Source organism: Megalops cyprinoides, chromosome 25 (assembly GCF_013368585.1).
Source record: "Megalops cyprinoides isolate fMegCyp1 chromosome 25, fMegCyp1.pri, whole genome shotgun sequence".
Lineage (NCBI taxonomy): Eukaryota > Metazoa > Chordata > Actinopteri > Elopiformes > Megalopidae > Megalops > Megalops cyprinoides.
Genome location: NC_050607.1, coordinates 19,540,789 through 19,566,081, shown reverse-complemented (window position 1 = coordinate 19,566,081; position 25,293 = coordinate 19,540,789). Strand labels below are relative to the sequence as shown.

General features: G+C 46.1%; 2 protein-coding genes and 1 non-coding gene across 6 annotated transcripts in view; all 3 read right to left on the bottom strand.

Moving 5' to 3' along the window:
• Positions 1–137, bottom strand: part of LOC118771831 (ubiquitin carboxyl-terminal hydrolase 15-like) — a 28,255-nt gene extending 28,118 nt beyond the window's left edge. For all 4 annotated transcript variants that reach the window (XM_036519915.1, XM_036519916.1, XM_036519917.1 and 1 more), the window contains exon 1: positions 35–137. In XM_036519915.1, the coding sequence (XP_036375808.1) occupies positions 35–123 (89 nt within the window). In that variant the 5' untranslated portion in view covers positions 124–137. The remainder of the gene's footprint in view (positions 1–34) is intronic.
• A 3,749-nt stretch (positions 138–3,886) lies between these two features.
• Positions 3,887–24,500, bottom strand: LOC118771695 (sodium- and chloride-dependent GABA transporter 2-like). Its single transcript, XM_036519703.1, has 15 exons — positions 24,458–24,500; positions 18,697–18,897; positions 16,439–16,573; positions 15,281–15,421; positions 14,704–14,791; positions 14,226–14,358; positions 13,443–13,577; positions 9,446–9,549; positions 8,986–9,110; positions 8,213–8,325; positions 7,521–7,658; positions 6,856–6,958; positions 6,268–6,368; positions 4,981–5,151; positions 3,887–4,383 (listed from the first exon to the last, which is right to left on the bottom strand). The coding sequence occupies exons 1-15, from the start codon at positions 24,468–24,470 to the stop codon at positions 4,219–4,221; spliced, it is 1,866 nt and encodes a 621-aa protein (XP_036375596.1). The 5' UTR covers positions 24,471–24,500; the 3' UTR covers positions 3,887–4,218.
• Positions 21,855–21,926, bottom strand: trnat-cgu. The gene has a single exon. It is a non-coding gene; the product is annotated as a tRNA-Thr (tRNA).
• Positions 24,501–25,293: the final 793 nt, after the last annotated feature.

Here is a 25,293-nt window from a genome sequence, read left to right as displayed (position 1 = left end):
CAGGAGGACCCCAGAGCCTGCTTAAGCGTCTCACCAAGTGTCTCCCTTCCGCAGCGGCGTTTTCAGCAGCGCCGCGACCTCTCCTCGCTGGGTATCCAGATCAGCCGCTCCTCCCTCCGCCATGTTTCATTAGCATGCCCCGCTGCATTGTGGGAAAGAGGAGCGTCACCGGCGCCCGCATGAAGTGAGCTAGAGCGCTCAAGTGCGGTGTGAAATGTTAGTTTGGTGTCATTTGTACTCATAAGGCAAGGGACGCTGGCTTTGGTTCTGATCTGTGCAATCACTTTCCGACAACATTTTAAGATGTTGCCAGCTAGATGTATTTATAAGCGATTTGAAGGAAACCATAGGCCTATAAATAATATATATAATACTGACTGTATTATAGAACCGATCAAAAGTGTGGACACGTGAAAATGAGAAACATGCATTCAGACACTACAGACTTATTCTTAAATAGACAAACATAAATAGTGAAGCTGATGCCTTTGCATGAATTTCTTTCTAAAAAAATCTCAAAAAAATTATTTTTGGCTATTTTGAAGAATTTTTATTTATAGCTATAAAATTTGTTTATAACACTTTCTGGTCACTGTATAATTCCATTTGTGGTGTTTCATAGTTTTGATGGCTTTAGTATTATTATAAAATGTGGAGAATAGTAAAAATAAAGAAAGAAAAGTGTGTCCACACCTTTGACTGGCACTGTATTTACAGGCGATTTGAAGAAAATCGTATAAATACTGACTGTGTCAGCTGATAGCAGTGTAGGATAGTCTAGTGTACACTTAGTGAGCAATAGCATTATGTATTTATGTATGAAATATATGTCTGTTAATCTGAGGGTTATTGGATGATGTCTCTGGTCCCATAGCATTTCCATGTGAGAAGGTAGTGGAAATCAGGTACAGAAATGACATGTATTTCTCCTTTTTTCCATGTTATTTGTAGATAATAAGTACAGAAAGAAAAAAATGAACACGTCAAGTCAAATTAATTAATTTCATGCATCAGTGTAGTTTAATTGGCAACATTTTATACATTCCATTACAACTGACAAACAGCCTCGATATTCTAACGGCAGTCAGTATATCGTTAAAGGCCAGTTTTGATTACTGAAACCAAGCATTGCATTATATGACATAAATAGCATACTTATCGGAAACTGAGAATTCAGACCAGTACATAATAGCTAATTCAAAGGATTCTTCAGTTGATAAAATAGAATGCATTTATTTTGGTGTAATTCCACGTGCATATGGCATATTTCTGAGGAACCAATAAACGACCTGTTGAAGTCCCAAATATTGTGCATAGAGCAAATTTACTCCAACTCAAGCAGCGATGTAATGTTCATTGGGCAGTTAAAACTGGAATCAGTCCTGCCAGGTTCCTATGCAATAAGGCCCTTCAAAACGCCACAACTGTGTTGGCTCACATCTGCTCCCATACTACCGAGCCATTTACAATGGTTATTTTGACCTTTGGTTCGTTAAAACCTGGAAGGTTATCAGTGTGCACATTAAAGAGCTTAATTTCTAAAATAATTTTGCTGCCACCTCCTTCATTCGAGATAATTTCTGTTTAGTTTTCTATCATACGTCACATTTCAAAATGCAACGTTTAAAGCCACGTTCTCTGTAAGATACTTAACATTTCCGATTTCTCATAAGTGCACAGCTAGACTTTTGTATGATACTGCTTCGTAATTTACACAATCCAGCAAGTTGCAGGGAACTCGGGCAATTTGATTGGTTGCGTTTTTAGCATCACGTTGCACCTCCCCGTGATCCCAGTCCATCTTCTTCCTCACCTGTGCCTCTGGGGATCAGCCCGGGACCCCCAAGAAAACGAGACGCAGGCCAGGCTTCCGCCTCCCACTCGTGGACAATGACAAACGAAAAATCGTCATACAAGGCAATGTGACGAACCCAGCAATCTGAAACGTACTCTTTTAACATTGTAATAAAATTTGCATGTATACATCGTCATTTATATATCCTCATTTTGACATTACAAATAATGCTTTGCTTTCCGCTATATTAAGTAATTAAGTAGGTCTACACAACGTGTTTCATTGAAAAAAAAAAAACGTATCAGTGAAAGACGCGATAATTCTAAGTAATACAATATACTGAACGAATAATGGTTTGAATATTAAGCATACCTTTAGGTTATATTAAGCATACCTGATAATTTGTTATGAGAAGCAACGTTTTATTTTCTCTGGGCTTAAATGTCAAAAACTGCTGACACAGGTATAGTTTGTCACTGATTCTTGCGTACAATATACATATAACATTCCAAGCTTCGTTCCAAGATTGAAACTAATATTAGCGTATAAAATATGCATTAAGTAGCAGTTATTCAAGATATATACAAACATTCATATCTTTATTTCTCTATAGCCATGATTATCATGTACTTCTTGACACCTAAAATTTGGACAAATGAGAAATAAAACTGTTTGACCTAATTAAGAACGAGTCTATTGACTATAACCAACTAATTTAGGAAGAAAAAATATCTTAAATGTTGTCAGAATGCCATTTTCAGAATACAATTACCTAAAAGTATCTTTTAAAAGGCTAAATGGAGTGATTACAGTATACATTGGTCCATATATGTGGAACTTAGGAGTAACACACATTGTGGTATTCACCCTTACGATTAATACAAATACTGGTCATAATTAAGAGTTATTGAATGGAAAAGTGGAGGTCTGTGTGCAAATGACATTCCATGTTCTGAAGACAGTGGGTTACCAGATTGCCAGTCTCAAGGTTAATGTCAAGCGTCTTGCAGTGCCAATATTTCGGCTCTCAAGTTTTTCTCAGGACACCCCTAACGGCAGCATAGTTATGTACAAGGTATCTGCATTAAGATGTACACATGCTGACTGACTGGGAAGACTTGTGCTTTCTCAGCATAATTCTCTACTTAGGTCAGCTTCTTCTGTTTCACCTCACAGGAGTAAAGATTTCAAAACACCACTGAGCACCAAAATCAAAAGATATTTGTACGTCTGAGGTGCAATTCATTAGAAAAAAAAAACATCTAGTTTTTATGACTTCAGTAATTCTATTATGATGACATATTTCTTTTCTCCACGAAGTCCACTTCTCTGAACATGGGACTGTATATCCTGGCTTTTTTCCTCGCTATGAACAACATGATGGAGATTCAGCTGTGTGTTATCTGGTTTTCTCCTATGTCTCCTATGTGCTCCACAACACATCCATCACAGTGTGGGTCTGTCCCAGTGAATATGGTTGGTGGTGGGGTGTCATACTACAGACACAGGAATGTGAGATCTTTGACATTCACATTTTCTGTCAGCAGCGATTCAATGTTTTATACATAAAAGAAAAAAATATTTATACATATATAATTATAATAACCACAGAAAGTGCTCCTATCCTAGTGATTAAGAGTAATGTAATACTTCTGTCTGTACAGAGGAGCAAGACTCACTTTCTCAGTGGATCTGAGACAGTGCATGGGAGGACACTCAGTCCGAGGATGGTGAATACTATTCTCCCGTGGTGTTTAAAATTGCGCCCTCCCCTGACGTGTTACCTCAGAGGTTGCTAATGCTAACCGTTAGAGCGTACAGTAATGAGTGTGTTATGAGTGGAAGGTGTTCCGTGTCCTCGTAAAGATACATGCTTCCTCAGAAAGCAGATGCCACTCCGGCAGCTCCAGGCTTGTGAAGCTACAGAACCACCCCAGCATCTTTTGTGGTGATGTCACCTCTGCCCTAGCTGCTGTCGGGTAAAGATCCACCCTCCCGTCGCCCGACATGGTTCCTGCCCGAAAGCACTTTAGACGGTGGGTGTTGGGGTCGGAGACAGCAGATTCTCTGTTAGTGTTTTGGGGGGGGGGGGGGGGGTTGTGGAAAGGGAGGGTTTGAGTTCGAGCGTGGACGATGGCCATCCACCCTCCGCGTTCCGGCTGATCCTCGGTGGATCCAGCTGACATGTAAATCAGTGCACCAAAAGCCGTCGCCTGTGCCGGTGTCACCAGCTCTGAGAGGCGGCTTCCCGGGAGCAGGACGGGGCTGCGGGCGGCTCTCGCTGCCTCGTCGCTTGCTCGGCTTTGTCGTGTGTGAGGTACTGAGGAGTGTGGGGGGGGGGGGTGTGGGGTGTGGGCGGCGGGCCGTGTTGGTGGCTGACGGGTGGTTGGTCGGTCGGCTCTGGATGACTGGCGCCGGGGGCCCTAGCAGGTGGAGTCCCTCTCGTGCACCGGGATGTAGCCGTCCTTGGTGGGCTCCGGCCGCAGGCGCAGGCCGTCGCTGTCGGGGGCGAAGATGGCCAGCAGCTTCTCCTGCTCCCTCTTGGTTTTGGGCAGGTCGCTGGAGGGCTGCATCAGGTAATGGAGGCGCTGGGCAGAGAGAGAGAGAGGGGGAGGAGCTGCAATGGTCACAACCTCAAGTCCCCACTTAGAACTGGCACAGTACCAGTGTCTGCCAGCAGGGGGCCAAACAATACCCGTCCTGCTAAACATTGTGAATGAATGAGTAAAATGTTTTCATACTGCGCTGACTGGGGAAAAAAATATTTTCTCCCATTCTGCAAAACCAGGAATGTTTTGAAAGTCATCTCGGTGGCAGCATAGTGGTAAAGCGCAGGGCTTATAACCAAAAGGTTGTTACTTCGATTCCCAGCTGGGACACAACTGTACCCTTTGACTTTGAAGGTGCTGAACCCAGACTCACCTCAGTAAATATACAGCTGTATAAATGGATAACATGTAAAAATTGTTACCTATGTAAGTTGCATTGGATAAGATTGTCTGCTAAATGACAATAATGTGATTTCAGTTATGTACATTTGTGTTTACTATTCTCAAAGGGTCAACTATAACAAACTGAGCTATGATTATAAAGCAATACCCAAGTTTGTCAAGTTGTGCTTTGAAACAGTCAGGAACATCTCCCACTGCCCGGTGAAATGCTGACAGCTTGGGGGCGCTGCTCACCTCTCTTAACGTCCCCTTGTTGGTGCAGATTTTGAAGATGACCCAGAGAGGGATGCAGACCATGGAGGAGAGGGCCAGGAGCCACCCCACGGCGTAGCCCCACCATGGGTACACATACTCATTGTTGTACTTCAGAGGTGTGTACTTAATGAGGGAGAATGCAAACGTACCCTGTGGAGGCAAAAAAAAAAACCTCTAATTACCAAGCCTGGTTCTACAGGGCCAGCTGGCTGGGCAGGACCTACAAAAACTTCCACCATGAGTTTCAACCCATGGCAACAATTACAGGCTCCTTAATAGCACTGTGGCCCGGTCTACTAGCCTATTTAAGGGAGCTGGATCCACCCCTGCTAGCTCCTCTAACAGTTTCACATGCTTGATTGTCACGTTGCATCTGGTTTGCAGACATCTCTATAAAGACCATATTAAAACGCCCAGCCTTAGACGTTAAACATTTTGGTACACGTTTATATGGCGCTGTTTTACAGGGGTAACTCAGGAACCTGAGGTGTCCAACAGTAGTTACTGAACTCATAGCCCTCAGAGCCGGGGGGCAGTGTAGCATAGTGGTAAGGAGCAGGACTTGTAGCCGAAAGGTTGTCAGTTCAATTCACTGCTGTGGCACTGTTGTTGTACCCTTGAGCAAGGTACTTAACCCAGAATTGCCTCAGAAAATATTCAGTTAGATAAATGGTAACGTGTAAAAAAAAAATGTAACCTACGTAAGGTGCTCTGGATAAGACCATCTGCTAAATGGAATGGAACAGCCATAGTTTAATGCTCTAATTGTAGTCTCACATGGCCCTTGGTGCAGACTCTCAGCATCTCCTATGAGTTGATAGTATCTACTGATAGTTCACCGAGCCGATGTCTCCACTGTCTAATAACTTACATTATCTGAAAAAGGAATGTGTCTTCACTTGTGAGTTTCATTTTTTTCATATATATATATATATATATATATATATATATACTGTATATCCATTTCCAGTGATAAAACAGGACAAAAAGGATAGCTGTTGCCCTGTTAACCAATAGAGGGTGCTATTTCCCTTTTGTTTAGGGCATATCAAATACAGATCTTGTAGGAAAGAGTATAGTGTTATGTGGACAATGTAATAAGCCAATGAAGCCAGAGGGTTATTTTCTAGTGGGAAGCTGCTATTTTAATATTATACAAGGTTACATACCTGAGTCACTCAGTGCTTATCCAGTTGTATAGAATGCAAGTGAATTTGTAGAGGCTGAAACAAGTGTAGTAATTCAATAAGGAGAAACGTTACTCACAAAGCAGGTTGCAGGCGTGAAAAACATCCAGCAGTATTTGATTAGAGGTCCAGGCCGATAGCCAATCATGTCTTCAATGTTGTCATAGAAACGGTCAGCACCTGAAACAACAAGGAAGCCAATCAGCGTGAAGCACTACAATATGGCACTAGGGAAAGAGACATGAATGGGAAGAGCACCATTCAAAATTAATTCAACATCAAGCGGAAATAAAATTGGAGTAAATCGATTTTCAGAACCAATTATAAACCAGATCATAGACATGGACCTTCACAAAGTAACTTCAACACATTTTTTTCTAATTCCTTTTTGAACACGTTTAGAAAAATAGTCATTATTGATTAGGCAGATATGAATTTAAGTTTGACTTAAAGCTCAATCAGCTGTGTGGTGTAAATCATGAGGTGTAAATGTCTTTTATTTACCAGGGCCCTTTAAGAACCTAGACTTGAGTTTAAGGGCTTTCTGTGGGCACAGACCCCCTTCTAGGGAACACAGTGCTGATGGTTTGCATCACCGGTGTGAATGACTCCTTTGCCTTGTGTTTGTCTCTCCGTAGGTTCCCGTTCATTTCGACCAGACGCTCACCGTAAATCCAGGCGATGCAGACGGTTTCGAAAATGGCCACAAAGAGGAGGCACATCCCGCTGGCGGCATAGTAGTCGAAGAGCTGGAACACATACATTCCGCCCTGCGGAGAGAGAGAGAGGATGAGACATGCACGTTGCGATGAGAGGATGCAAAACAGAATTCAGAAATGTGATTGGCTGGAACTGCTGTGTAAACTTCACACACCAGCTATTCGTACATTACATTATTAGCATTTAGCAGATGCTCTTATCCAGAGTGAATGGGTTACAATTTACATGTTACCCATTTATATAACAGGATATTTACTGAGGCAATTGTAGGTTAAGTACCTTGCCCAAGGGTACAACAGCAGTGCCCCAGCAGGGAATGGAACCGGCAACCTTCTTTTACAAGTCCTGCTGCTTACCGCTACGCTATACAGCCACCCCCAAAAGACATAACCTTACGTCAAACATGTTCAAGCTACCTGTTTCTCAAAGCTGCTCTTCTTTTTCTGAGGCTTATTAACAGAGGCCCCTCAGGCCTAAAGCTGCAAGTATCTACATATGAAATCAGAGCTGCGGATCAGAGACTGTCCCTTTCTCCACAGTGGGTTTGTTACAGAGGGGAGTCGTACTGAGTTTTAACGTTAAAGAGCGTTAGTGGGTCACGCTGCAGCCTACCTCCGTCAGCATGATGAGGCCCAAGAGGAAGGACACGATGGCCACGCCCAGGATGAAGAGCTCCCTGCGGTTCTTCCGGCGGAAGACGGAGGGGTACATGTCCACCACGGCCGTCACCAAGCTCTCCACGCAGACGAACTATGCAGGGGGGAAAGGTGGGAGGGGGTTGAGAGCTTGCAGTGTGAGGTTGACCGGGCCTGTTCAGCTGAACTTAATATGCCAGGCGTGGTGCATGGCCAATCAGCAAGGCTAGCAGCTCAGCTGATTATGGATTGTGTGCCTTTGTGGTTGTGTGTGTGTGTGTGTGTGTGTGCATATATGCATGCTTGTATATACAATTGCATGGGTGCTTTTTTATGTGTGTGTTTGTGTGTGCGTGTGTGGTTGTGTATGTGCTTATATGTGTGTTTTGTGTATGTGTGTGCTTGTATATGTGTATATGTCTTCATGGTTGTATGTGTGTTTGTGTGTGCGTGTATTTGTGTGTATTCAGGGTTGGAGGGTGGAAGTTTGTGTAAACAGACATGCTTGAGCAGCTCACTGCTGTTCCCACGCAAAGGTGGGGCATTCAGACTTTCCCCTGCATGTGACTTCAGTGGAGTAATACTCACTCTGCATGTGGAGCATGTCAGAGTGCAGAGTTCACGTGTGTCTCGCACTTTGCATAGAAACAAACAGAGATTAACCCTTACCTGGCTGTCCAGCCCCAGCAGCACGATCATGATGAAGAAGAAGCAGGCCCAGACGGGAGAGAAGGGCATCATGGATACCGCCCGCGGGTAAGCAATGAAAGCCAGGCCGGGCCCTGAGGCAGGAGCACAGCACCGATCAGACATGATCAGGACACAATCACTGCTTGTGATTCCTGTCATATACACTTAGTACCACCTACAACCCATGCTGCTTACCACTATGCTACACACCACTATGCTACACTGCCATTTTATATTGTTTTGCTGGATGCCATTTGACCTTGACTTCTGGAGTGGCTCTACATAAAAGCATCTGCTGGATTTTAATGTAAATGTAATGGTATATGTACTTATCTTGTACGTCCCTCTAGATAAGAGAGTCTGCTAAGCAACAAAACATAACGAAAATGTACCTGAGTAAAGCATTTTGCTATTTGCTACCAGCAATCCCTGAACTCTGAAATGTAATGTGTTTTTTTTTTTATTTATCAATATATTACATTAATAATTCAGAACTAATCAAGGTGTCAGGTACTTTATAATGTGGTGATTCAGGTATAGTCTGTGAATTGACCAGAGGCCTGGTAAAGTGATTGGACCGTGGATGTGTCTTGGCATGGCATGTACAGAGCCTCATGTGCAATATCAGTAGCATTTTTCCCCTCTAACAAAGAGGAGCTCTGTCCTGAGTCCGAAATTCATAAGCTCCTGCAGTTCCTGTGATGGCTGAATGGTGGAGCAGCGCGTAGCTGTGCGCCGGAGGGAGCGCGTACCTGACTCCGCCACCTCGGAGATGGGCACGTTCTGCTCGTACGACATGAAGCCCAGGATGGAGAAGATGGCGAAGCCGGCGACGAAGCTCGTCCCGCTGTTCAGGAAGCACAGCGCCAGGCAGTCCCTGCAATCGCCACAGATCCCTGGTGAGGATTCGCCGAGCCGTCGCACGGCACCGGCCGCTCGCTCATTTCACCCAATCACAGCGTTTTGCTGCGGAGACTTCTGATTGGTGGATTTGAGTCAGTGGCCGGTAGCAGGTCAGAGGACTTGTGAAGCCCCACTTTCCCATTACCAGAAAGGAGCTGAGTGAGGATATCATCGGAGGAGCTGATATGTAACAGCGTACTAAGGGAACAGGAAGAGGGGGAGCCCTTTCTCTCGTATTTAGGGTCAGATCTATTGCATTCCTCCAAAGCCTGGTGAAGAGCATTCCAGCTCTGTGCCTCAGCCGCTCACCTGTAGCAGTTGTTGTTGTACTTATTGTAGCTCCCAAGTGCTGTTAGGCAGCCCAGGCAGATGGCATAAGAGAAGAAGATCTGGGTCCCGGCATCCATCCATACCTGAGAAAGAGAAGGGACAGAGCCCGCACGGTCAAGCAATGGCCAGAGGCTCTTTTGGTGACCTGGCATTTCCATGCCTGCAATAGCCAATGGGCAGGTGGCTATGTGAGGCCCTTTCACAGATCCTGTATTCTATAACATGACCAGATAATCAGCCCCTGCATTTCTCCTCACTTCCTTACATGGGAGGATCTGATGATGTCTGCCTTTCTGTGTTAGATTTGTGTGTTCTGTTTTAGACAACATCGTGTCAAGAACGGTAATAATGACCCAGCAAAGCAGAACACATGAAGCTTCGAATGCAGAGACGGCACTTTCAATGCGAACCACAGGGAGCAGAATATCTGGTCCGTATGTAGAACATCTGTAGTCCTATTGTTCAACAAAGCAGTGATGGAACAGTGGGTGGAGCTACCCCGCTATCGTCATTCATTACATTTTATGAGCCAATGAAAAGACGTTGCTGATTGGTTCACATCATTGATAACACATGACAGCTACATGCATTCTGTGGATCACACAGCCTCACTCTGCCATCGCTGCGCTGAGTCAGATCTGGGAGAGTTGATCCTATTCCTCCATATTCAGACCACCTGTATTCATTAAGCTACATTATGCTGTACTATAGTATCCATAGATACGTTACACTCAAGGCTAGTCCAGTGTTTGCATTGTTAAGGGGACAGGCAGTGGTGTAATCATTATACTTTTCTATTCCATTTCGTAACAGAGTGGTCCAATGTTTGCACGGTTTTGGTGTCTTAAGTGCGTCAACATTACGTTTCCTTTAACCCCGAGGAATCTGTCACCGGGTAAGTTGTGCGGAGGCCATGCAATATTTCTCTATGTGAAGCTAAATGTGAGCTGAACCGAATAACTGTCCCTGCCATAGCTAAAACTGGAAAACACACAAAACTCTACACACACAACAAAAGGAGACAGTGTAGTGAAGCTGTGAAGCTCTTTCTCCTTCACAACAGGGGACTGACAAAATGATTTGGTGGGATGAAGCCCTCAAATACAACACAGCACCACAACTCTCCTGGTGAACACAGTGATTCCAGACTATTGGCACAGTGCCAACAGACTGCAAACCCATCTAGCGGAAACAACGTGCTAATTTGCTATCAGTGAGACCTGCGGCCCCCTGCTGACCACGCTCGGGAGTGCATGTGGCTTTTGCTCAGGTTATTCCAGGGTACCTGCCCTTTGGCTGGACATTTGGGTGGAGTGATGGCTGCAGTCTAGTGCCCGTCAGTCCTGGGTTCACTTACCCTGCGGACAAACAAAAGACTTTGGACCGGTTCCCCCAACTGCCACCACGTCACAGCACCGCAAAAACCCCGCACCGGCGGCACAACAAGGTGAGACTAATGACCGTTTCTTTCACGCAAAGAGTTAATGTAAGAGACGGAGGAGAAGAGCGAGTCCCTGAGTTCGACCGGCTTTGGGCAAATTCTGAAAGAACTGTTTCCCAAGGCCCTCTCTTCACCTGACAATAGGGCCCGGGCCATCTCCCCTAGGCCAAGTGGTACTTTTCCACTGAGTGCGCGCTTGTGTGTGTGTGTGTGTGTGTGTGTCTGTGTGTCGGTGCACGGCTCCGCTCTCTGAATGAGGGCTGTCTTTGTTTTACAGCTCCAGCAAAGCAGTGCTAAAGACTCAGGACGCTGCCAGATACAAGCTCAGAATAACATCGAGGACAGAGAGGTGCACGTGACCGCAGCACAGTGTCCAGCGAATGTAGGCCATTCACGCCTGTGTTTTCATATTTCCTGCTGTCACCTTACGGTGCGTCTGCTCTTGCAGAGTGCTTTATATAACCATTAAGACAGAGGGCTGTTGATCATACCAGCAGAGATGGACTTACAGAGGAGTTCAAGGTCAAAAAGCGAGCTGGATGCGCATCCGTCTGAAGCAGGTCGCTTATCTCCACTCTAGAACCGTTACCTCCACAGGGTCCTCTGCGTGGCACTAAAACAGCAGAGTCACCCCATTTAAACTCCGCCGAGGGGTGAGTTCACTGCAGGAGGGGGCTGTGGAAATCACAGCAGCGCACAAAAAGACAAAAATCACCTGAGTACCTTCACAGTTGTAGCGACGATGGCCTTTGCACTGACCACGCGTCAAAGGACTGACACGCTATACTCCTGCACAGATGCGAGAGACCTTACAGCGTGATATCACTGACCGGACAGGTTCCACTGCTGCAAAGCGCTCAAATTCTTGTTAGTCTTCCCAGTTCTTATTCCAGTACTTTTTTGGGAATCGCTCTGTCTGTAACTGGTGTGCTGCACATGTTATTGCAGGAGGTTTCTCTCTCATTTCCACTTGGTTAGTGTAATAGCAGTTGAAAGATACCCCTCATTTATGAGGCAAATGCAGGGACACTCCTCAGTGATGTGATTAGTGGCTACAAACACACTTTGAGAAATGGACCACTTCGTGTCTCGCAAGCGCCAGCTCTCTTCAGGTTCTCACCTGTTGGACCACCTTTATTCTGCTGTGTCATTTCTGCTAACATGGTGTTTGGATTTATGATTAAATTGAAAGTTACACAGTCAACCACCTTCGAGCGTCACTTTCCCCTCCAGGAAAGCTCTCCAGCTCAGAAGCCCAAGATTTGTGCACTGAAGTATGTCCTGATGAGTCTGGTCAAATGCAAAGACTGAAGCCAAGCGCAGCTGATCGGGAAATTGACAGGGGAGCGCATATCTTTTGGAGAATCACCTCCTTTTCAACCAATCAGATGCTTCGTTCAACAGCCAAGCATCAAATTTGGACTATATCTGAACATCTCTCCATTCAGATCTCTCGCCTGTTTTAACCTGGTGTGGGTGAGAGGTTTAAGAAACTGCTTTAAGGCATCAGTATTCTTGGAGGTTAAAGTTTACGTCCACCCACTGCCAGTTTCCATTAATAGAGTTCAGTTGTGTTTTTTTGGGGGTGGCAGTGTAGCGTAGCGGCAGGGTTTGTAAAAGAAGGTTGCTGCTTTGATTCCCCGCTGGGGCACTGCTGCTGTACCCTTGAGCAAGGTACCCACAATTGCCTCAGTAAATATCCAGCTGTATAAATATCCAGCTAAATAAATGTAAAAACTGTAACCTATGTAAGTCGCTCTGGATAAAAGCATCTGCTAAATGATAGTAATGTAATGTAGGGATCTTTGAAGCTGTACACTACACAGTCGCGTTATACACTTGTAATGTCATTTCACGTCTGTGCTATGTCCAGAAAGACCAGAAGACCATTGGAGGAAGAGAAGAAGGAGGAGGACAGATGCCTTTGTGCGGTATGGAGGTGATTAGCAGGAGGAGAGATTCAGCTGGTGACATTTGGTCTCCAGGAAGGGCTGGCTGGAGCGAAGGAGCACGGGGTTGCGCTGCTTGGAGGCACCCCGCTGGAGAGAGTTTGTTATTCCTCCAGGCTATGCTTTAAGAGCCAGTTCAAACCGATCTGGAGGGTCAGGGGAGGTCAGGGGAGGCAGGTGGTGGAAGAGGGGGCCCGAGGGACGCTGTTTTCGGACGGCGTAGGGGGTCTTCCTCTACCCCGCCGAAACGGCCGCTGCGGACTCTTTCATAATGCGCAGCTGAGCCCTCATGGAACGCCCCCGTTCCAGCCGGGCGCGCTGATCCAGGACGCAACCCCTGCCCCCGCTGGGCTCCCCCCCCCAGCAGAGAGGGAAGCGGGGGTGGGTTCTCCAGGTGGTGGGGCATCCGTGGATGTGGGCGCTCAGGTCAGCGGTTGCCACAAGCGCGTGATACTGACCCCAGTGTTGTAACGCCTGGGTGCTGATCTGGGAACAGTCTCCCAAGCAAACTGAAGGAGTTCCCCACTAACGCTGCGTGTAAGTGAATGGAGTCAAAAAGTGGGGTGGTCATGGCGGGTGGCCTTACCTGTGGGTCAGCCAGTCGGCCCAGGTCGGGGTACAGGTAGAACTGGATTCCCCTGGAGGCTCCAGGCAGGGTTACCCCGCGTATCAAGAGAATGGTCAGCATGAGGTAGGGGAAGGTTGCGGTGAAGTACACCACCTGGAGGACAAAGCTATATTCACATACAGTGCACTGCGGAGCATACTTCCCTCATTACAGCAAAATGTACCCATGTCACCTCCCCATGGGGGTCAGGACAGCAGAATCACTGGCCATCTTCTGACGCAGACTGAAGACCCACCTCTTCAGGCTGCATCTTGGTTCCACCTCAAGCCCTGCCTCCTAACACCTGCTACCTCTAGTATTTGATATTTATTTTATGTGTAGTATTGTGATGTATTTTGGATTCTGTGTTCTAGTGACTGATGTATAGTATTATACTTGGCTTCCATTGCCTTGTCAGGTTGCACAAGGCAACTTGTGGTAGAGCTTGAATGGTGTTATACTCACACTCACTGGTCTGGGAGTGTTGTTAGCCTTATAGTACATTTAACTTTAATGGATACACTTATGTTACCTTGTGCTGGAAGTTGCTCTGCATAAGAGCATCTGCTAAATGCATGTAATGTAATATATAATGTCATCATATCACTGTATGTACATTGTGTCAAGTACAACTGTAATCGGGCAGTAAGCAGGGAGTGACATCACAAATCTCTCTGCAAATGATGCAGCATTTATAGTTTAAGGGATTCAAGGGATTTAAGGGAGAAACGGTCGTGCGTTGGCTTCACGGGCCTTGCTCACCTTCCCGGTAGACTTGACACCCTTCCAGATGCAGAAGTAGCACATGATCCAGGCGATGAAGAGGCACAGGGCCAGGTCCCAGTGCAGCACGCCGATGTGGTCAATACCAGAGGAAATCCTCAGGGCCCTCCGCCTGTGTGCACGGTCAACAGAGAAACGACCACAACATGACCGAACAGGAAATGACATCACAGAGGAATTCTGTCCGACACTTCCTGACTCAGTTCACAGTACTGCTCAAATGTCACAATACCTCTCTTTACACAAGAGAATATGGCAGAGAGCAAAACTATTGGCTCTGTCATTTGGAGTATCACACTGGTGGTCAATTGATTTGGTCATGATTGACTTGCTGCCTCTATGTCCAGGACAGATGAGTTCAGTTGTATATATGCAGCTGTTAACCAGCTCTTCTGAACTGTCACTGTGAAAAAAAGACATTTCAGTTTTTCAATTGTAAAGGTTCAAAACCACTTACTCCCAGAACTCAATGACAGGAGAGGTGGCATTTTCAACGCTGGTGTAATTGACGGAATCATTTCTCCTCTGAAACTCCACACAGGTTTCTTTAAGACAAAAACACAACCTGGAGTCACACCGTATTCCTGTATCAGACTCCCATATCACAGCATATTCCCACAACAGCATTGTTCTAAAAAGATTGTTAAATATATTTTTGTCTGCATTATGTCTGTATATTTTGCAAATGTATTTGCTCACATACAACATAATCATAATATAATAATCATATAATGAAACATACCACTATTTGTTCATCACTGGTAAACATGCCTGTGTTTCAGGTTTCATTTGATTGTGATAAACACTACATAGCTTTGAATATAAACACTACATAGCTATGAATACCCAGACTAACAGGATTTTACAGTGAGAAGAAGTTATTTTTGATAATTTATGAAGCACGGATTAACAATTAACAGAGCGGGTGACTGCCAGAACAGTAGTTTAAAATGCCTCGAAGTGCAGCTCTCTAATACAAACACAAAGTGTATTACCCTGAATAACTGCTGGACTCTCTGGACAAACTCACTGACCTGTGTTCCAGGTGTTGTTGCAGGAAGACCATGGGAGGTCCCACGAGAAGGAGAAGCTCAGGTAGAAGATGCCCCAGGCCAGAACGACGACGTAGTAGACATTCAGCAGGGCTACAATGACCTGCGTTGCATAGCCGATACCTACACCAGAAAATGAGAGGAACACAAAAGATTAAAGTCATGTTTCATGATATGAAGGAAATCATGTCCCATAGAGAAAGAAGATGTTGTGTGACATTTCTGTGTGTGTGTGGTCTAAAACATGTTGGGTGCAGGGATTGAGTGAGGTCTTTGGTCTGTGAGACCTTGAATGACATGCTAACTGTTTGCTTTAAATCCTTCCTGCTCATAGGATGATATGGATGATGCCTACAGAGACTGTTTGCGCACAGAGGCCCAGTGCTGCAGCCCGGGTCTAGCCATGAACACTTTGCCCTTCTGGAAATAGGCCAGTGCTGGGAAGATGCCAGCCATTCCGTTTGAATAAACACACACGGATGATGCTGTCGGCGTTCCCAGAATTCCACTCCTGCGTGCCCCCCTGACAGAGGGCCGGGGAGAAGTGCTTGTCTCTGAGGAGGGTTTCAGTATAGAGAGAGGGCTTCAGTGCTGTCACTCTGATTGTAAGGGGCAGCAGTATAACACAGTGGTAAGGAGCAGGGCTCATAACTGAAAGGTTGCCAGTTCTATTCCCCACTGGGGCACTGCTGTTGTACCTTCAGCCAAGGTACTTAACCCAGAATTGCCTCAGTAACTACCCAGCTGTATAAATGGATAACATGTGAAAATTGTAACCTATGTAAGTCGCTCTGGATAAGAGCCTCTGCTAAATGCCAATAGTGTAATGTAATGTCAAGTTGGCTATGAAATTCTGACCAATCTCCTGCTAGGTAAATGAAGGAGTGGGATGGAGCTTACAAAGCCAAGCCTCCATCTGGTCATCAGTGATAACCGCGATTGTGATGTCATCTGCCACAATGCTTGCGTCTGATGACATCACGACTGTGGACGTGACTAATGATGGGGAAACAGGCAGCATCTGCAGTGTGTGGCTGCAAATTCAAACCCGGCGCTTTGAATCTGCCAGCTTTTATAAATGGAAACACAAGGCAATTTAAGCAGCACAGAGCCGACATTCACTGCAGATGTATGGATCACCTTCAAACAGTGGACTGATCTTTCGCCAGCAGGTGATGCCTCCCTCGCTGGTGAACTGCCCCAGCGCCGTCTCCAGGAAGAACACGGGAATCCCACAGGTGAAGAGGAAGATGAGGTACGGGATGAAGAAGGCACCTGTTCGGGAGGGCGCAGAAGGAAGTGATGTCATTTACTGCCGCTTCGGGTACCTAGGAGGCCTGAAATATCCCTTTCATGTTAGGTACTCCCAGTAAGCAAGAGGGCGCAGGTGGATATTGCACACTGACAAACTCACATTGACACCGAAATCTTTTCTCACACAGAGTTCACCCACCTCTACAGACTACATCTCAGTTCCCCTTCGGTTCCCACCCCCCAACACCAGCCACTCATGCTAGTATCACTTGCTGATTATTTACTGGTATTATGGCCATTTGTTATGGATATTGTGGTTTAGTGGCATTGGGATATACAGTAGTGTATGTACTTAACCACCTCCAATAGTTTTCTAGGCTGTCTAGTTTCAGGTTAGTCAAGTGGTGGTGCTTGAATGGAGTTGTGCTTGCACTCACTGATTGAGGAGTGCTGTTAACCTGGTCTGACACTGTTGCTCATATCAGTAAGATGAGCACACTTCTGTTGTCTTGACTACAAAACCCCAGACTGGTCCAGCAGGAGATGTATTTTTGATTCCTGGCTTAGATTGGCTGAATAGCCTCTTCTCCTCCATAAATTCACTCCTTTTCATTGACAAATAATTAAAATATTCCAAAAACCACATCTACAAACAGTCCGTAACCTCCTAATATTGACTGAATGTAATGTAGACGGGTGGACTTTTTCATTGGTTAGCTGTGGCTCTGTTTCGTCCGAGCAAACTGAGGTCCCTACGTGGACAGAGATGACTTTAGGCTGTCGGGGCAAGACGGAGGTTGTTTTGAGAACGATCGAATTTCCCAAACCCCAAACATCCGCGTTCCTCTGAGAGACAGCTGTGGTGGACCGTCAGGGGGGGTGAGGGGGGTGGGGGGGATCAAACAACAGCTGTCCCAATGACCCCTGACCCATCCAGGTTCCCCGCCGCCTTGAGGGGGTGTCCAAGAAGTTCCGCACAAACACCAAACATCACCGACCCTTTGTACATGGTACAAGCCTGGCAGATATTACCTTGAACCACACCGTACATATATGTATTACATATGTATTATAATTATTAGCTGTGTGACCAGATGTATGTGAATTTATTAAGAGGCTCTACCATATCCATATATATGTACAGTATTTGACTGTACTGTGTAAAGTCTAAACATGTGGCATGTCTGGACATATTTTAATGTTTTACATGTTTTATATGTATTTAATCACTATGTGTACATGTATATGTATGCAATCATTATGTAATAATTTGTCACATATTTGGGGCGGCAGTGTAACATAGTGGTAAGGAGCAGGAATCGTAACAGAGAGGTTGTTGGCTCGATTCCCTGCTGGAGCACTGCTGCTGTACCCTTGAGCAAGGTACTTATCCCAAAATTGCTTCAGTAAATATCCAGCTATACTGTATAAATGGATAACATTGTTCTAATCTATGTTAGTCGCTCTGGATAAGAGTGTATACTAAATGCCATGAATATAATGTAATATTTGGATGTAGGTCTAAGATTTGCCTCTTTCCTATTATGAGAGTTTTCTTTTATTGGTTTGGTGTTGGCAGTGTGCACCAAAACAAGCCTATCCAGCTAAAAATAGGAGCAGTCTAATGGTGCTGATTAAGACTGGCTCTGTTCAGATGTTCTGGGCCCGGGTTCCAGTCCCTCAGCAGACACACTGAAAAGGTAGCAGCACATGGGCACACCATGTACCGTTAAACTCAGCATCCTCTACACACTCCCTACAGCCCAGATTCACCTTCCTCTTCAACAGACACACTCACACAATTACGCACTCACGCACACTCGCATACTCGCATACTCATACATATACTCATACACTCATACTTACACACTTACACTCACTCACACATTCATACATACAATCATACACACATACACTCATATAGCCACACTCACACACTTACACACTCAGTCACACATGCATACATGCACTCATACACAGACATACAATCACACACACACACACACACACACACACACAGCAGCAGACATCTTGTTGTCGCCTGCTGTTGCAACACACTCTGCGTGGCCAGTGGCTTACCGTTCCCCCCCGACCTTCAGGCAGAGTGTCTGAGGACACGCGTGAGTGACCGGCCCCACACTCACCTCCTCCATTCTTGTAGCACAAGTAGGGGAAGCGCCACACGTTGCCCAGGCCGATGATCTCCCCGGCCACAGACAGCACAAACTCCAGCTTGTTACTCCACTGGCCCCTCTCCTTCATCTTCTCCTCCGTCTGAGGGACGATCTCCAGGGGCTTGCTGTGCCCGTTGGAGGGATCCACCCTGGGTACGCTCTCCGTGTCACCTGCAGGAGAGCAGAGGAGCCACCGATGAGCAGCTGGACCTCCCTGGAGACCACCGGCGGGCTGCGTCGCCACAGATTTTATTCACACCAACCAGATAGCCAGCTCCGTGCATTTCACATTCAAAGTTCTGTCTCTGGCATTGTTGAATGCATATGTCAGGGGTGTCCAAACCTCTCCTGGAGGGCCACTTGTCCTGCATGTTTTAGATCAACTTGTTTCAAACCATCAACTTGTTATGAACTCCTGAAGCTGCTGAATAACAAACTGATCATTTGAATCAGCTGTGTTGGAGCAGGGAGAGATCTAAAACATGCAGGACAAGTGGCCCTCCAGGAGAGGTTTGGACACCCCTGGCATATATGTTAAGATTGCTGGCTCATGACCAGCATTCATGAAGGAGCATGGTCTGAAAGAGCACATCCATAACTAGCATACCAACAAACCCAGCACCAGAACTTCCTGTTACTAGCCAGAAGCCAGATGGATGATGGAAGGATGCAGGAGCTGAATATCTTGTTATAATATAGAATATCTGTGGTGTGGCCATGCTGCTGGGGGAACCATATAAGGGAAAAAGAAAGCCAGCATATCTCCAAAGGCCAGGTGTTGCTAAGGACATTCTCACACGAAACAGTGGCCTGATACGTGAATTCTATGGCTTGGAGCCTTTATAACACTTGCCTATCACTCATATTACTGTTGCAGACGCAGATCCTGGGGTTAGCTGTAAGCTGTAACTTTAACGGTCGGTCTGAGAATCGCAGCAATAACTACTGACTGTGTTAGTCACACAAGGGGATATGTTTTCTTTCATCCAGTACCTGTCAAACAGTTCCTTTTCAACGACCTGACCTGTGTCACAACCTCTGCATTTTTAAAATAGCACTGACTGGTTGGAGGTATTTCACTGAAAAAAAAAGCTCTGAAAGGGATCCTAAAAGCAGTCGTCTTCATCCTGTGAGTATTTTTGCAGAGAGAGGGAGACCAGTTCTGTTCATTTCATATTATAGACATTGGGGCTGGGGACTAAGGCATAATACAGACATAACCAAGGTACGATCACTATTCCTTTACTTGGTCTTATGGCTCCTCTGGCTGATCTGGGATCACCCCTATATCTATAGGGCACAGCGAGGTCTCAGGGTCCTCTGGCTTATCTGGGATCGGCCCTGTATCTATAGGGCATATCGAGGTCTCAGGGCTCCTCAGGCTGATCTGGGATCGGCCCTGTATCTATAGGGCATATCGAGGTCTCAGGGTCCTCTGGCTTATCTGGGATCGGCCCTGTATCTATAGGGCATATCGAGGTCTCAGGGCTCCTCAGGCTAATCTGGGATCAGCCCTGTATCTATAGGGCACATCGAGGTCTCAGGGCTCCTCAGGCTGATCTGGGATCGGCCCTGTATCTATAGGGCATATCGAGGTCTCAGGGTTCCTCAGGCTGATCTAGGATCAGCCCTGTATCTATAGGGCACATTGACGTCTCAGGGTTCCTCAGGCTTGCCTTCCTTTTCCAGCCTCCCCTCTGTTCATTGGAGGAAGCAGAGAGGCGTAACAGTCTGGCAGGATGTGCAACCCTTTCCCAAAAGTCAGCGTGAAGCTGTAACACTGGGATGAGGTGTGGGGCAAGACTCATGCCCGACATGGCGCCTGCTTTGAGGACAAAATGCCACGAGACCCCAGAAATGCCCTAACACGCTGCTCCGAAGGGGCCGCGCTGCACACCACGCCGGGCCCCAGGGGAACACAGAGCACGCTGGCTGTGCTCACTCCTGTCGTGTCACATTAACGGACCCGCGGTGGCCCTGCCGCCCCCCACCCCCCTCTTTTAGATCCCAACAGCGCTGACCAAACAGCTTAATGATCTGTATTGCAGGGCTGGGGGTCCGTAGCCCCCCTGTAGGAAAAGAAAGGCAGGAACTCTCCTCGACGCCCAAAAGAGTGGGGTTAAAACCATTAATAATGAATATCCAGAACTTTCTCCTTCATTTTCCCTCAATGGAGGAATGAACTTCCACACTCTGTCCAATCTGCTGAGGCGCTCTTCAAGAAACATCTGAAGACACAGCTCTTCCACACTCACCTGAACCCCTGCAACACTACCACCTAATGTACTTTCTTATGTTTTAATCTTTGCTTTCCTTAAAAATTCAAATGTATGGTTTCATGCACTTGTATCTCTGCTAGCTAGCTTGTACCTTGTCTGGCCAGCTGTTGAAACTTGGTCATGCAGCGCTTCTAATATTGTTGACTCCTTATATAGCGTTTTGCTTGTGTTGTACTCTGCCTCACTTGTAAGTCACTTTGAATACATGCATCTGCCAAATGAATAAATGTAAATGTAAAAAAGCGCGGGATTAAAAATGGCTGTTGTCTTGAAATGCCTGAGGTTGGAGACAATGGGCATCCTCTGATGCCCTGAGAGTGCACTCCCTCTCAGAGGATGGTGCCAAGCGGTAAAAACACCGGCTGGGTTTTTGGTAGGTGACCTATGGGAACAAACAGCCAGCATCTAGAACTAGCACTAGAGTAGAACTAGCATTACATTACATTATCGACGTTCAGCAGACGCTCTTATCCAGAGTGGCTTACATTTGTTACAGTTTTTTACAATGTTATCCATTTATACAGCTGGATATTTACAGAGGCAATTGTGGGATAAGTAACTTGCTCAAGGGCACAATAACAGTACTCCAGCAGGGAATCTGACCAACAACCTTTTGGTTACAACTCCTGCTCCTTAACCACTACGCTATACTGCACCCTGTAATATGTCATTCCTTTGTGTCAAGTATTGTTTGAAGGATGAATTTTTCTTAACTTTCAATGCTTCAGATATATCAGTACAGACTTCAGGGATGCATAGCCAGCTACGGAGGCCAGATGCATTTTTAATCCACAGGATTTGGTGTACTCTTATTGACACTTAAAATAGTGCTAAGGCTCTTACAGCTTGAGGCACAGACGGGGTTCGAACCCGCGATTTTCGGTTTACGAGACCGACGCCTTACCACTTGGCCACTGCGCCTGACACAACAGACCCACGCATGACGACTTTCCTGCAGCATTATCTTAAATAATTCTTTTTCCAGAGGAGAAAATGCAACACACGTAAAATGGTTAGCCTTCCAGTAGCTTATTCCATTTGCAGTTAAACCCAGCTTCTTTAAGATGGCGTAAATGAACCCAAGGGTGAACGTCCTTGACACCACCATGATTTGTTTGTCCTCAACATTTTGCCCCTGTTGTGTTAAAGTGACTGATGGATTGATCTTCTGTGTAAATCTCTTGAGTATTAGCAGGCACTGAATCACATTACAATGGGAATGTGGGAAACTGCCTCGCAGCGCATAAGCCTACACAGGCATCACATTAAAGGTAAGGTATAGGTTAAGGCAGTTCACCATGTCGAGAGATGTCACATATCGAGAGAGAACACGTGCCTCCTGCTCAAGCCAAAACGAAAATCTTAGCGCTAGATCGTTAGCCTTCAAATCTCAGCGGGTGGAATTTTGCCCATTCACGGAGCCCCTGATGTCAGGCTAGGCGCCTGCAGAGACGCTTGTGTACGTGTTACAGAAACCACTGAGCTTCAGTGCCGCTTTCTCCAATGGGAGAACAGTGTCAAAAGTCCGATCACCTGCCAAACCTCTGACTATCCCCTGGAGCAGCCTATCAGACAGCGCCCAGAAGGCATCACTTCAAAGCTCTCTGCTTTGGGGTGCGGTGTGAGGGAATGAGTGTAAAATTCTCACAGGAACAACACCGGAGGGATAGGAGTGAACAGAAAAGAGCGCAGGACAGAGAGAGAAGAGAAAGAAAGACGAGAGAAAGAAGAAGACGACGACTCCACTTCAAATTGTTGTGTACTTGTTGACGAGCGCCCCACAGCAACCGGCAGTGATTGACAGCCTGGAATGTCACTGCATCTTAAGCACTGAAAGTAGCCAGTGGTACCTGCCAATGAGAGAGGGCAACCCCCCAAGAAGGGACACCTCCCCCGAGCGCCTTGCCTCTGCATTCACCAACATGGACAGCGTGAGGTAAGAGGGCAGTGCGCCCACTGGCTGTAGCCCTATGTAAGTGCAGATGGGTTTCAGCCCAGCTAACTCACTAGCACTCAGCGTGACTTAACCCATCCCGTTCGTGACGATACACGTCTAGCCAGCCATCCTACTCCAGAAGGGGAACTTCCTCCAAATCACGACCTTGTGCCTACCTGGGCAGCTCATTAAAAGTGCACACATCTCCTTAACAACTTGCTGCCAGATGTATTTAGAATTTTGTTTACAAATACTAGCATTTAAAAAAAAAGTTCATTCCCCATCACTACATGCAACAATGTAATTCGTAGCGAGAAGAATGATCTTTTCTATCCATATGATTCTCTGGATGTGAGTATTTGTCATTCATAAATCTGAACCAAAAATATTATGTTGCTTGCAGGTAATTTGAACCCTCCTGCACAGAAAGTGGAAAATTATGTACTTGCATTGTTTTTAGCCACCAAAAATTAGTTTGACCCTCCTTTGAAATCTTGCATGCAAACATACAATTTCCAATAAACAGTAGATCTGCATCTGTTACTTTTGTGAGTAACTGCTGTAAGCAAACATGCTTTTCTCATTCGGTCATATTGGTTTACAATGCCGCTGCAGAAATGTTTGGCCATATATATACACACATATATATATAGGCCATGGACTATAAAACCCCTTACAGTCAGATACAGATACAAATTTTGCACTCCCAAACACTCAGTACATGCATAACATACAGTGCTGTAAGAAACAGGAGAGATTATCTAATCTTTGTTGTTATTCATTTGCCAGAGTTATCAGTGCAGTAAGAACTAGGACACATTCTGAATGCACCAATTTCAATTCCAGAACTGTGCTGATTTTCAGAGAAGATTGGAGGTGTACGCATGCACAGAGACCGCACGCCGAAGAAATAGCAGGAAAGCAATGAAGTGGAAATTTAATTCAAACCTATAGTGCAGATGACCGTTTTCTCCCTCTGCAGAAATCAGATTTCATGGAGAGATATATTTGCATGGCAGCGGTCCCATAAGCTATTAATATTACTTCTGCTACAGAAATGCACCCTGTAGCTTGTATGAGCGCGGGGAAGGTACAGTGAAAAAAAAAAAAACAGATTAAAAAACAGGAGTAGACTATGCCCACAGAAACAAAAAAAATGAAACAGAAACTCAGAAAATCACAGCTCTCAGCTAGAAATGAACTGCACAAAAGTAGTAAAGCATGCAAAACACACTTTTTCTTGTTTTGCATTTTTGGAAAATACTTTAGAATACAAAATAGGAACCTGACACAAGTGCAACTGAGAATCTGTGAACATTCACTACTTTGCAAGATACTGTTTGAGGAAAAAAATGTTCCAGCACTGACAGGTTATGAATCTACAAGCCGAGGCAGAGAGCACTGTACTGACTGTACTAATTAAAAATTGGATAGGAATTTAATGCCCCCTTGGTGCAGAGAGCAGGGCACAGAGCTAGGGGAGCAGATGAAGAATATGACACGATGTGCCACTCACCTTTCATTGTCATGCCAAAATCTGCCCTGGGTTTGAAACTGTCCCCAAATATTGATCTGTGGGAGTTCTGTAAAAGGTTTGACTATTTAAAGTGTGCGCGGAGGGGTGGAGATCTGTGTAATACTAAACTCAGCCCTGCCTCCTATGAGTGCCCCCCTTTCAACTCCCCCCTTCCACATCTCCCCCCCTCCTCTCTCTCCCAGTCCCATTCTGAAACACACACACACTCACACACACACACACAGGCAGGGGAGCACACTGGAGGTCTGTGCTAGCTCACTGTGGCAGAGTGGTTGCATAACCATTGGACACACGCTCTCCCATAGCCCTCTGGGTAAACTGTGAGGATGGGTGACGGCAGCTCTGGAGGAGGAGGTGTGGAGGGGGTGGAGAAGGGGACAAAACCACCTCCTGGCACGCTTGCGTTCAGCCTGAACCCCCTTAACAACCCAACCGCCCCCCTCCATCTCGCTCGCCTCACCCCAAACGCCTGGAGGTAAAAAAAAAAAAAAGAAAAGAGTCAGAGCTGACCGCGCCAACCGGCCCACAATTAAGACATCACTCCAGCTTAGTGACGCCGCCGCTTCCAAACACGTCCCCGATTCAGAGGGGGGTCTGTTCTTCCCAACCGCGCCACTTCCTTGCGGGCGCCGCGCCCCATTCAGGGCACTTTCCCACCGCTTGGGAGCAGGACGATGCCATTTGGGGACGCTCGTCCGCGGGGCCATGGGGTCTTTCGGGGACCCCCTGGCCTCCGTCTGGGCTCTCTCCTCCCGGGTTCCTGAAGGGACGCCAGTATCTCCATTATCATTCTGGTCAAAGACACCAGCGCTGCT

Excerpts from the sequence above, each read along its gene's own strand:
- LOC118771695 (XM_036519703.1), bottom strand. Across the intron at positions 9,550-13,442 it reads GCCGACTGGCTGACCCACAG|GTATGGATGGATGCCGGGAC; the intron begins GTAAGGCCACCC and ends TCTCTTTCTCAG. Across the intron at positions 8,326-8,985 it reads CTCCGAGGTGGCGGAGTCAG|GGCCCGGCCTGGCTTTCATT; the intron begins GTACGCGCTCCC and ends CTCCTGCCTCAG.